Source organism: Trachemys scripta, chromosome 12 (genome assembly GCF_013100865.1).
Source record: "Trachemys scripta elegans isolate TJP31775 chromosome 12, CAS_Tse_1.0, whole genome shotgun sequence".
Taxonomy (NCBI): Eukaryota; Metazoa; Chordata; order Testudines; family Emydidae; genus Trachemys; species Trachemys scripta.
Window position 1 is genome coordinate 18,388,012 of NC_048309.1, and position 12,406 is coordinate 18,400,417.

At 38.1% G+C, this 12,406-nt stretch overlaps 1 protein-coding gene across 9 annotated transcripts in view; it reads left to right on the forward strand.

Moving 5' to 3' along the window:
• ZMYND8 (zinc finger MYND-type containing 8) overlaps positions 1-12,406 on the forward strand; it is a 105,808-nt gene that overhangs the window by 80,381 nt on the left and 13,021 nt on the right. For all 9 annotated transcript variants that reach the window (XM_034787150.1, XM_034787153.1, XM_034787149.1 and 6 more), the window contains 3 exons: positions 3,332-3,522; positions 5,548-5,628; positions 7,291-7,369. In XM_034787150.1, the coding sequence (XP_034643041.1) occupies positions 3,332-3,522; positions 5,548-5,628; positions 7,291-7,369 (351 nt within the window). The remainder of the gene's footprint in view (positions 1-3,331; positions 3,523-5,547; positions 5,629-7,290; positions 7,370-12,406) is intronic.

The following is a 12,406-nucleotide window of genomic DNA, read 5'->3' on the forward strand; positions in this document are numbered from 1 at the left end:
GTTTGTCAACCTGTTTTTGATAACCTCCCGTGATAGGGATTTCACAACCTCTCTTGGAAGCCTATTTCAGAGCTTAACTACCCTGGTAGTTAGAAAGCTTGTCCTAGTATCTAACCTAAATCTCCCTTGCTGCAGATTAAATCCATTACTTCCTTTGCTACCTTCGGTGGGAAGCGGCACCTGCAGGCAAAAGGGCCGCAGGGACGTGCTGGCCGCCACTTCCCACAGCTCCCATTAACCGGGAACAGAGAACCGCAGCCACTGGGAGCTGCAGGGGGCGGTGACTGCAGACAGTCAGCGTCAGCAAAATGTCTCGCAGCCCGCTATCAGATTACCCTAATGGGCCGCATGTGGGCTGCAAGTTGCCCACCACTTCCTTAACATATTTGAAGATTGTAATCAAGTCCCCCTGCAGTCTTTTCTCAGACTAATTATGCCCAGCTTTTTAATCGTTCCTCATAGGTCAGGTTTTCAAAAACCTTTCATTATTGTTGTTGCTCTCCTCTGGACTCTCTCCAATTTGTCCACATCTTTCCTGAAGTGTGGCACTCAGAATTGGACACATGACTCCAGCTTGAGGCCTCACCAGTGCCGAGTAGAGCAGGACAGTTACCTCCTATGTCTTACATGTTACACTCTTCTTAATACACCCCAGAATGATATTCGTTTTTTCACAGTTGCATCACATTATTGTAATCTGTAACTCCCAGATCCTTTTCATCAGTACTACCACTTAGCCAATTATTCCCCATTTTGCAGTTGTGCATTTGATTTTTCCTTCCTAAATGAAGTACTTTGTATTTGTCTTTATTGAATTTCATCTTGTTGATTTGAGACCAATTTTTCAATGTCATTTTGAATTCTAATCCAGTCCTCCAATTTGCAGATTGCAATTGCAGATTGCTTGCAGCCCCTCCCAGTTTGGTGTCCTCCACAAATTTTATAATCTATTTTCCACTCCATTTTCCAAGTCATTACTGAAAATATAGAATAGTACTGCACCCAGGACTAACCCCTGCAATACACACTAGATACGTTCTCCCATTTTGACAGCAAACTATCAATGATTACTCTTTTGAGTACGGTCTTTCAAGCTGTTGTACATCCACCTTATGGTAATTTCATCTAGACCACATTTCCCTAGTTTGTTTATAAGAATGTCAGGTGGGACTGTATCAAAAGCCTTACTAAAATTAAGATACATTACTTCTACTGCTTCCCCCCATCCAGTAGGCCAGCAGCCCTGTCAAAAAAGGAAATTAGGTTGGGTCTGCATTATTTATTTACAAATCCATGTTGGCTATTTCTTATAACCTTGTTACCTTCCAAGTGCATACAAATTTGATTGTTTAATAATTTGTTCCAGTATCTTTTCAGGTGTCAAAATTAAGCTGACTCATCTATAATTCCGTAGGTCCTCTTTGTTTCTCTTTTTTAAGGACAGGCACTGTATTTGCCCTTCTCCAGTCCTCTGGTACTTCGCCCAACTGTCAGGAGTTATCAAAGCTAATGGTTCCAAGACTGCTTCAACTAGTTCCTAAGTACTTTAGGGTAAATTTCATCAGGCCCTGACGACTTGAATACATCTGACTTGTCTAAATATCCTTTAAACCTGTTCATTCCCTATTTTGGAGAAATATTTTCCCTACATGTCAACAGAATTGTCAACTATATGTTCTAGTTACATGACTCACTTTGTGTCTCTATTGTCTTCAAATTGGGCCTCAGTTACACCTGGACAAGCCACTGAAGGCTGATTTGCACATATGTAAATACACATTGCACATATGTAATTTGAGGATATGATTGCACAGGTGTTAAAAAGGCAGCATTTGTTTTGTGGAATCTTTTTTGCTGGCAATGATACATGAGCCAGGAAGAACCCAACTTAACTCTCAGATCCCAGGCTGAGTTTGTGACACTGTCAATTAAAAATGTGAAACAGAAATAACTTTTTACTTGTAAACCGAGAAAATTTTATACAGAAAATTCACTGCGAAAAATAAGTGTGGAACCCCTGTGAAATCCTTTTTTTTTAATAAAGAGTAGAATCATAGTTAAAAATTAATTCTTTATTAAATTTTAATATTCAACATATTTGGACAAGATCACAAGTTATACCAGAACTATTTTTGTTCCATTTTACATATCCTGTGTTAGAAGTATATTGGACTGGAAATTATTTGTTGTATACTGATGTTGATGTATATTAAATTGGCACAGGTAAAAGAATGCTGCACAGAGACAACTTGACAAACTTCTTTCACTTGTAATGATTACATTTTAAACAACTTAGGGGTCCTTCAAGTCATGGATTGTTTTGAAAAAAAAAAAAAATAGGTTCAAAGACTTGGTCTTAACAGAAAGGATTGAAGCATCTTAATCAATAGGGATCAAATTGTGATACCCTTACGTTGACTAGTACCTTATTCCTGAAGAAGCCCCTTGCTAACAAGCATGAGCAAGGGTATCTCAAGTCTGGCTCTAGGTTTACGGTATAGTAATTAACAATTTTGTGTTTAATTCAATTACATCTGACATCACAATACCCACTGTTCTACCAATTGATGGCCAAACAAGTTCACAGTTGATTTGGACTTAGATATGGCAAAAATTCCTCATGAAGGGGTAGTGAAAACTAACAGCCATGATGAGGGTGGCATTAGTCACAAAGGAATGGAAGTAATGTCAGGAAATGAGACCGAAACATTCTTGAGAATATGCTGTATGATGGCTCAGAGCGCATGTTTTCAAAGGCAAAAAAATCCTGTCAGTCAGCATTTCTGGGGCAGTTTACTGTGGCTAACAAAGCCTTGTACCACAGACAGATGGATACTAGAGCATGCAAACTGTAGGCACGCTTTACAGTGATTCCAACATGAAACTTTCATATTGTACATATGGTAGTATGCTGGAAGTACAGCAGGCTGGAAGTATAGTAAGTGGGCCTCTGAGAAGCAGGTTGAGGGAGTCCTGGAAACTCAAGTGGGACACAGATTCACAGGAAAGACTTGTACTGTGACCAGAATTGAAAGTGGCAAGCTTCTAAGCTGTCTTAGCATATATATCTTTATGTAACGTATAAGAGCCAAGCAAATGATTAATACGGGCAATGTAGCATTATTTCATGAATATTACAGTTTTATAAATAATAGTAGCAAAAGCATTCATAATTTAGATTAGTGAAATGGCTAGATGCATCCATTTACTAAAGGATGCCTATCATTAGCATGCTAATAAACAGTTTTTTAGCTGTTTGCCTAGTCATTAATTTATTGAAATGGTTAATGTATACCGTGACTTAGTTTATTTGTATGTTTTATTTTCTTAGCTGTACAGCAAAAAGAGATCACCCAGAGCACTTCCACATCAACTATCACCTTGGTTACAAGTACTCAACCTGTTTCTATGGTTACCAGTTCTGGATCTTCAAGTACACTTTCTTCTTCAATTAATACAGACTTGCCAATAGCAACAGCTTCAGCTGATGTGGCAGCAGATATTGCAAAGTACACTAGCAAAGTAAGTTCTTGAGCAGGGTTTTCTTAAAAAATGTATTTTGAAATAATTTGTTACTCAATAGATTGTAAGGGGCTTATTAAAAGTGCTATCATTTGCCAAAATTCAGAAGAATGGTTTATTATCTGATTCAGCTGGTATTAATAAGGTCACAAAGTAAAAAGCTTTGAAACATCAATCATACTCAAAAAGATGAATTTCAAATGAAGTTTTTAGTTTAAGCATGGTGAGTCATGTCATATCATTCCCCCCTTGAACTCTCAGGACACTGACCTAAGCAATATGGACCAGGTTTAATTTAAAAAAAAAAAAGAGAGAGCGAACAAGGTACACTAAAGATTTGTTCATTTTTGCTCTTCAAAGGCCAAATTATGGTTCCATTGACTTCAGAGGGACCAAATTTTAACCCTAAAAAGCTTGTTTTCAGTGCAACTAGAAGTCAGCAACTTTCACCAGAGGTCTTAATACAGTCCTTTACCATATTGCTAAAAAACATGTGTTAAGTCTTCGAGTCTGATTTGCCCCTCCTGCATTTCACTTTTGTGGGACTATTAGTGTGTGTTCTAAAGAGGGAACATATTAACCAGTAACAGAGAGCATCATGATCCAGTGGCTAGGGCACTGATCTGGAAGTTAGGAGATCCGAGTTCTATTCCTGGCTCTGCCGTTGACATGTTGTATGCCTATGGGCAAGTGAATTCAGTGTTCTGTCCCAGATTCCCTATTTGTAAAATGGGCACATTTTGCTTCTGGCTTGGTTCAGCAATCTGTAAATTTCAGCCACAGATCATATATACTGTACACTGTAGTTACTTGACTACCACATTAGTGTTACAGTAGTGTTTCCTCCCATATCCCCATAACTACTCCACTTCGTTAAATGATAGGTGATCTAGACCATATTTTCTATATTTCTTCATAGAAGAGTAAATCTATACTCAATCTTAAGAAATAATTCTCATTAACAATGTGGAATAGACTCTCTGTTAAATAAATAAATAAATATGTTCCTATTTTAAAACAATGTATATTTTCACCATATGGAAACTTCCTTCAAGGTATAGGTTGGACATTGCTCAAAGAATGAAGCAGTTATGAGTAAGTGTGTGACCTTAGTTGGATGTAATTTATGTATGCAGTACAGGTTTGTACATACCATTGGTTTGATTTGATGAAGAACAAAGTTTCTCTTCTAAAAGAAGCATGAGACCAGAGCTTCACATATATTAGTTGAGCAGAAATGCAGTATTTTATAAATTCAACATTATTTATGATCTTGGGACTAATACAGATAATAATGCATAGAGATTGACTTAACTACTTTTTACATTGTAGTTACAATTAATATATATACTGTATTTTGGATTTCTTTCATGTTATTTGGGAAATCCATGCCTCTAGTTACTTGCCAAGATAAAACCTCAGGGCTCTGTGGTATTCTTACAACATGTTGCCACCAAAGCTGTTCTATTCGTAATTAGGCTTCCCATCTCCTCCTCTCTGCCTTTCGGGTCCGTTCTTCTGAGTGCATTAAAGAGCACAATTTTTATATATTTCTGTATCCTGCCTTTTTGTAAGAACGGAGCCAGCAGTCAGTATGGGGTGTGGTGTGATATGCTTGTAGTCGTAAAGAAACCAAGCTCGCTATGGCATTTTATTGGCTAACTGTCCAACAGAGTGGTAAGGATGCCATCACTACTGCAGCTATCCTTTTTAACAAACTGATGGATATTGCAGAATCAGTTGGACAGTTAAAAACACTGTATTTCAGCTTTTTTAAAATCTGGGCTCAGTTTTGTATCAGTCTTGGCAGTATCCCTTGGAAAATCATTTCAAAATTATGATCCAAAATCTCTTCATAATCCTAATGAGAAGTTTTTTAAAATGTACTCTGATAAATGTATATAAAGATATGTGGCATTGTTGACAGCAATATAAGTTAATTCGTGCAAGGGAAAAAACTAGTAAAAATGAATGTGTTGGTCATTAAAAAATAGACATTGGAAAAAAGCGATTTTTCTTTTTCAGATGATGGATGCAATAAAAGGAACAATGACTGAAATATATAATGATCTTTCCAAAAATACCACTGGAAGTACAATAGCTGAGGTCAGTATTGTTTTCATCAGAGCATAGTGCTTTTTTTTAAAATTTAGAAAATCAAACACTAAAAAAAAAATCCTTTGTTTAAATAATATGGAAAACTTGGCCTGTATGCATGCCTAAAAGAAATTCTGAACTAAAGCTGTCTTTGGACCCTAACTTCTTTGCTGTCTAATCTATGACTATTGTCACAGATACAAGTACCTTTGTTGCTTTTATATGGTAGCACCTAGGAGTCCTTGTTAGAGACCATACCACATTTGGCGAGGGGCTGTACAAACACAGAACATTACCATAAAAAAGTTGAGCACTTCAGCCTAACTCAAGAGGGTTGTTGTTTTTTTGTTGTTGTTGATTTAAATCCAAAACTACGCGCTCTTTTAATGTAGCATTTTATGTTTAGTTTCATTTTGTTTTAGACACTTGCATTGCAAGAGTTTCTCATGATCACATTGTAGAAACCGCAGTGTAGCTTTGATCCTTCTCGCCAAAGACTCCTGATTATTTTATCATTCATTGTTTTATTACATAGGGTTTTTTTTTGTTGCAGTGTAGAACTCTACATTGATTAGATGAAAGGATTGTATTTTGTATTAACTGCTACACACGGTTAGTAGTTATTTTCAGAGACGATATCTCACTGCTTTTATGTGTTTTCTGTTTTCTTTTAAAAATGGAACAAACTGATTACGTAATGCAAACGGCCTTAGAACATAAGCAAGAGAAAACTCTGGAGCAGGAGCGACTTCTTTTAACCCAGAAGTGGAAGAGTATGTCTACACAACAACAACAAAAAAGCCCAAGGAAGTGAATCTCAGAGCCAGATCAATGGACTCAGGCTCGTACTGTGGGGCTAAAAGCAGGAGTATTGACGTTCAGGTATCGGCTGGAGCCCAGGCTCCATCCCAAGCCTGAATGTCTACACTGCTGTTTTTAGCCAGTTAGGGCAAGCCCCAGTCAGTTGACAAGGGTTCTGAGACTTGCTGCCACTGGTCTTTTATTTTTTGCTGTGTAGAAACATATCCAAAATCATCCATTTGAGTGATTATGTCCCCAGCCTTTACGCTTCTTAAATTAATAAGAAACATACGTTAGAATACTTGGGCCATTTAAAAAAAATTACAAGACATCAATAACTACAGTCAAAACTGAGGGATGTGGCTTAGGTTCAGATCAGATACATTTGAAGCCTGATAAATTTTAGTCCAGCAGTTTTTAGAGATAAGGTGCCTGATACTCCATTTTCTTACAGTTGTGTAAATTGGGAATGACTCCATAGATGTCAATAGAGTTATGTTGATGTAAAAATGATGTAAATAAGAGAAGAATAAAGCCCAAGTTGAGCAGCTCTGTTTTGAGTTTTTAAACATGTCTCTCCCTTGTTTATGGTAGGAAACGCCCGCAAGCAAGAGTTTGCTTTGTATCTCTCTCTCATTGATGCTTTATGGATATTCTGGAACCTTGGTTAATTGGTCAGAATGCTTCGGGCCTAATTTTCATTTACACTTAAGACCTCTTTGCCAGAACAATGTAAAAGAGACCTTAGTATAAATGAGAATCAGGCCCTTTGTCTCTAAGCCCAGTTTTGCTAAATGACTAGGTAGCTGTTTTATATACACCACATTTGTATTTTCCATTTTATTAAATCTTATCTCTTCGATATTTCAGATTCGTCGTTTGAGAATCGAAATAGAGAAACTTCAATGGTTACATCAACAGGAACTCTCAGAAATGAAACACAATCTTGGTATGAAAAGTACAGCCTAAAATAATATGATTTCAAAGACTGTGGTATATGTTTGCTTCATTTATGTGACTGTACAAGTTGTCCATGTGTGACGGGTTAGAAAATAGAACAGAACGTGCTGTGCTGATGCTGCTGGGCAAGTACCCAGTAATTTAGACAGTTGCCGTTTTACTGAAAACAGCAGTTAAAACAGTTTTGAGTTTAACCAGTGAAATAGAGTTATGCTTGGGAAAACGTTTCTGAGAAAGAGTATGGTAACCTGGTCCTCGCCATGTGGACTGATATTCTGTGATTCTATGATCATTGGATAACCTTTAAGAGACCTAATTCATTAATTAATGTTTTGACCTATTTATTTTGGGTTATCTGTTCACAGACACAGTACTAACAGTAATTAGAGCTATGCAAAATAATTTCAGCAAATAATTCACCAAAAAGGCACTTTTGGTGAACTCAAAATGATTTGCATATTGGTGTTGAATTAGCTGAATTGTTTCAGCTAGACCAAAAAAATTGAAATATTTCAGAAATGTCAAAACAAAATGTTTTGTTTTGACCTGACTCAAAATATTTCATTTTGATGAAAGGAGAGGAAACTAGATTCACAAAATGGCCAGGAGTGGGGAGAGGTCCTCCCCTATAACTTTTAGCTCAGTGGTTAGGGAACTCACCTGGCATGTGGGAGACCATGATTCTGTTCCTCTCTCTGCCTAATGTGGAAAAAGGATTTCAACATTGGAGGTGAGTTCCCTAACCACTAGATTATGGGCTATTTTGGTCTTTCTCGGTATCTCCTGTGGACGCTGTTCCACTTTGTATAAATATAAATAGTCACTGGTTCAAGGACTTGAACTTGGTTCTCCCACATTCTAAGTGAGGATCTCATTTTCAGCCAGCCTCCATTAATGTACCCACAGGATTTGGGCCTGCTCCCAATGAAATTGGTGTGTGTGCGGGGGGGGTTATTGGTGATTTCAAATTATTTTTTGACTCAATGTAACTGATTCTAGGACAGTGTTATTCAAAAGGAGCTTTTCTTGCGGCCACAGACTTGTGGATGGTGTGTGTTTGGGGTGGGGGTGTTAAAGCAGCAGCCCCTCCCCTGGGGCTGCCAGCAGTGGTTTGGGCCCTGGCCGCCTCTGGAGACAGAAAAGCTGGAGGATCAGACAACCGTTCCCCAGCTTCCCAAGGGTGGTGGGTGGCAGGCTCCACCCATGGGCCTTTGGGCTCCATCCTCGGGCATGGGGTTTTGCGCTTCATTCCCTGGCTGTGAGGTGATGGGCTCTGGCCCTGAGCTCATCCTCCCCAATGACCCTTGGCCCCTGCTGTCTCCCCGAGTGCCCCATCACCCCACTGCCTCCGTAGCCACTTCCCCATCCAGGGCTTAATTTGTCTCTGGGCTTGCCAGGACTGAGTAAGTCTGCTGTGAAAAGTGACATTTGTATTAGGGCTGTCGATTAATTGCAGTTAACTCACACGATTAACTCAAAAAAATTAATCGTGATTAAAAAATTAATTGTGATTAATCGCAGTTTTAATCGCACTGCTAAACAATAGAATACCAATTGAAATTTATTAAATATTTTGGATATTTCACTACATTTTCATATATATTTTATTCTGTGTTGTAATTGAAATCAAAGTGTATATTATTTTTGCTTACAAATATTTGCACTGTAAAAATGATAAACAAAAGAAATATTAATTTTCAATTCACCTCATACAAGTACTGTAATACAATCTCGCTGTCACGAAAGTGCAACTTACAAATGTAGATTTTTTTTTGTTACATAACTGCGCTCAAAAATAAAACAATGTAAAACTTCAGAGCCTACAAGTCCACTCAGTCCTACTTCTTGTTCAGCCAGTCGCTAAGACAAACAAGTTTATTTACTTTTACAGGAGATAACGATGCCCTCTTCTTATTTACCGTGTCACCAGAAAGTGAGAACAGACATTTGCATGGCCCGATATTTGAAACATTTGTATGCCTGTTCATGCTTTGGCCACCATTCCAGAGGACATGCTTCCATGCTGATGACGCTCATTTAAAAAAATAATGCATTAATTAATGTGTGACTGAACTCCTTGGGGGAGAATTGTATGTCCTGTGCTCTGTTTTACCCACATTCTGCCATGTATTTCATGTTATAGCAGTCTCGGATGATGACCCAGCACATGTCCATTTTATACTGCTGGAGGAATTCTGCGCCAAAACATTAAAAATTCTGCATCTGATATTATAAAATTATGCAAAATTCTCCATACTTTATTTGTCAAAATAACACAATATAATCACTTTGGTTTCAATTATTTTGGTATTTATTTAAACTACTATAAAATGGATGGAGAATGGAGGTGGAAGCATTGGAGGACATTCCCAATCCCCCTTGCCTAACAGTAATGTAACTAGGTTTGACTCTTTATTTCTAGTTATTAGTCAACAAATATATGCAGCCATATGCTCAGTGTTACATCATAGCCAACTGAAGACCAAGTGAGAGCTGGGGAATCAAACTCACATTTTAGTTCAAAAATTTAGACCAGTTCTAATCACTAAAGCACCATCAGCATTTATAAGGCCATCCTGTCCTTTACACCACTCTGGCAATGTAAAGGAGCTTTAACATTTTTACACCTATTTTATACTCCTGGGGGAATTCATAAAGAGAATGGGAGCAATTCACTAAGCAGGCAGGCTGCTACATTCTGCTCTGCCTGAGGGGATAGTGCCTGTCCCACGCCTACCTCCTTAGAAACACTCCAAAGCCCTGCCCCTCCACACCAAGCGTGCTGCAATAGCGAGTGAGAGGGACAGAGTGTCTCTCGCTGTCTCTCACACACGACTGCACAGCCCCCCATGGGTGGTGATTAACATCTCTATTGGCTGCTCGGAGTGCCCGAACCAACCTGTCTGTGCTGCCTGGGAAAGGCGTGTGATAGCTCTTGCAGCTTCCCTTTGCTTCCACATCAGAAGTCATTTTTCTGCGGAGAAGCAAAGAAATCTGCAGGGAACATGAATTCTGTGCATGTGCAGTGATGCAGAATTCCTGCAAGAGTAAAAATTGTAAGAACACTTTCACTGCAGATTTCACAAAACGCAAAGACGGTACCAATGTGAGATTTCTAAAAATGGCTACATCACTTGACCCAAGGTTTAAAAATCTGAAGTGTCTTCCAAAATCTGAGAGGGATGAGGTTTGGAGCATGCTTTCAGAAGTCTTAAAAGAGCAACACTCTGATGCAGAAACTACAGAACCCAAACCACCAAAGAAGAAAATCAACCGTCCGCTGGTGGCATCTGATTCAGATAATGAAAATAAACATGTATCGGTCTGCACTGCTTTGACTTGTTATCGAGCAGAACCTGTCATCAGCATGGATGCATGTCCCTTGGAATGGTGGTTGAAGCATTAAGGGACATATGACTCTTTAGCGCATCTGGCACATAAATATCTTGCAACACCGGCTCCACCAGTGCCACGAGAATGCCTGTTCTCACTTTCAGGTGACATAGTAAACAAGCAGGCAGCATTATCTCCTGCAAATGTAAACAAACTTGTTTGTATGAGTGATTGGCTAAAAAAGAAGTAGGACTAAGTGGACTTGCAAGCTCTAAAATTTTACATGGTTTTATGCAGGTTTTTTGTACATAATTCTACGTTTGTAAGTTCAACTTTCATGATAAAGAAATTGCACTACAGTACTTGTATTAGGTTAATTGAAAAATACTATTTCTTTTGGTTTTTTTTATAGTGCTAATACTTGTAATCAAAAATAAATATAAAGTGAGCACTGTACACTTTGTATTCTGTGTTATAACTGAAATCAATATATTTGAAAATGTAGAAAACATCCAAAAATATTTAAATAAATGGTATCCTATCATTGTTTAACAGTGTGATTAATTGCAATTAATTTTTTTAATCGCTTGACAGCCCTAATTTGTATGTTTGTTAATATCGCTTTTCACAGCAGGCTTACTAGCTAGCAAATCTTAAAAAAAAAAAAAAAAAAAAAAAAAGGCAACCACCAAAAGAAACAATAAGAAAAAAAGAAAAGAAAACGTACAAAGCACCTTGTGTTTCTATTCTGTTTAGGACCAGCAAAGAATAGAGACAACTGTACATTATTTTTATTACTGAGTCTGCAAAAAAAAAACCCTACATAAATAAATTATAATGATTTGGACATGTATATGTGCATGTTTATTTGTATTTCCTAAAGTTAATTAAGTATTTTAGGAAAAATGGTCAGAGCGGCCACCAGCAAGAGTTGGTGGCTGCACTCTGAGGCCACCAAAAATTTGTTGCGAGAACCCTTGCTCCAGGATAAAACATATATTTTTAAAACTGACTGACAGATACTCAACCCTGCTCCCTGCCCTTTATGCTAATTTGGCATTGCAAAGGGGCCAAAATACTGACTTAAACAGGCAGTTGAGGATTCCGCATCATGGGAGATTTTCAGTAAGCATAGAACCAGCATAGCTGGCTATAGGACACCTCTTCCCAGTTCCCACATCTCCACCACCATGTAGCCAGGAAATGAGGGCATGGTTAAAGTACTGCTGCACTTCAGTTATCATTGGCTGATGTAATGACTCCTAGGGGAAAGTTGCAACAAAGCACAAGTTACAGAATTCCTGAATCCCTTTTAAATAACATGTGGTGTTGAACTGGCCTGAGGTCTAGGGGACAAAGTTGTGTGATGGTGTCTTATTTCATCCCTTTGTGTCCTGTGAAGCTGTGCTGAAATGAAGGTTGAGGGACTGATTTTTTGCAGATGCATAATTCTCTGTATGGATTCTGTTTGTTTATCTGATTTTATTCATCAAAGTAAATATGACTTTCAAAGCTTTCTGGAATCATTTTGGCTTTGGAACTTTTACTTTGTTACAATTATGTCCTGGGAGAGCCATGTTTGCAATGACATCCAGACTCTTCTGTCTAAAGGAACCAGGATACAATATAGATTTGATGGATTTGTGTTTGTGAGAGGAGAGTGGGATCCATGGTCCAGTTTATTTGTTGAAAA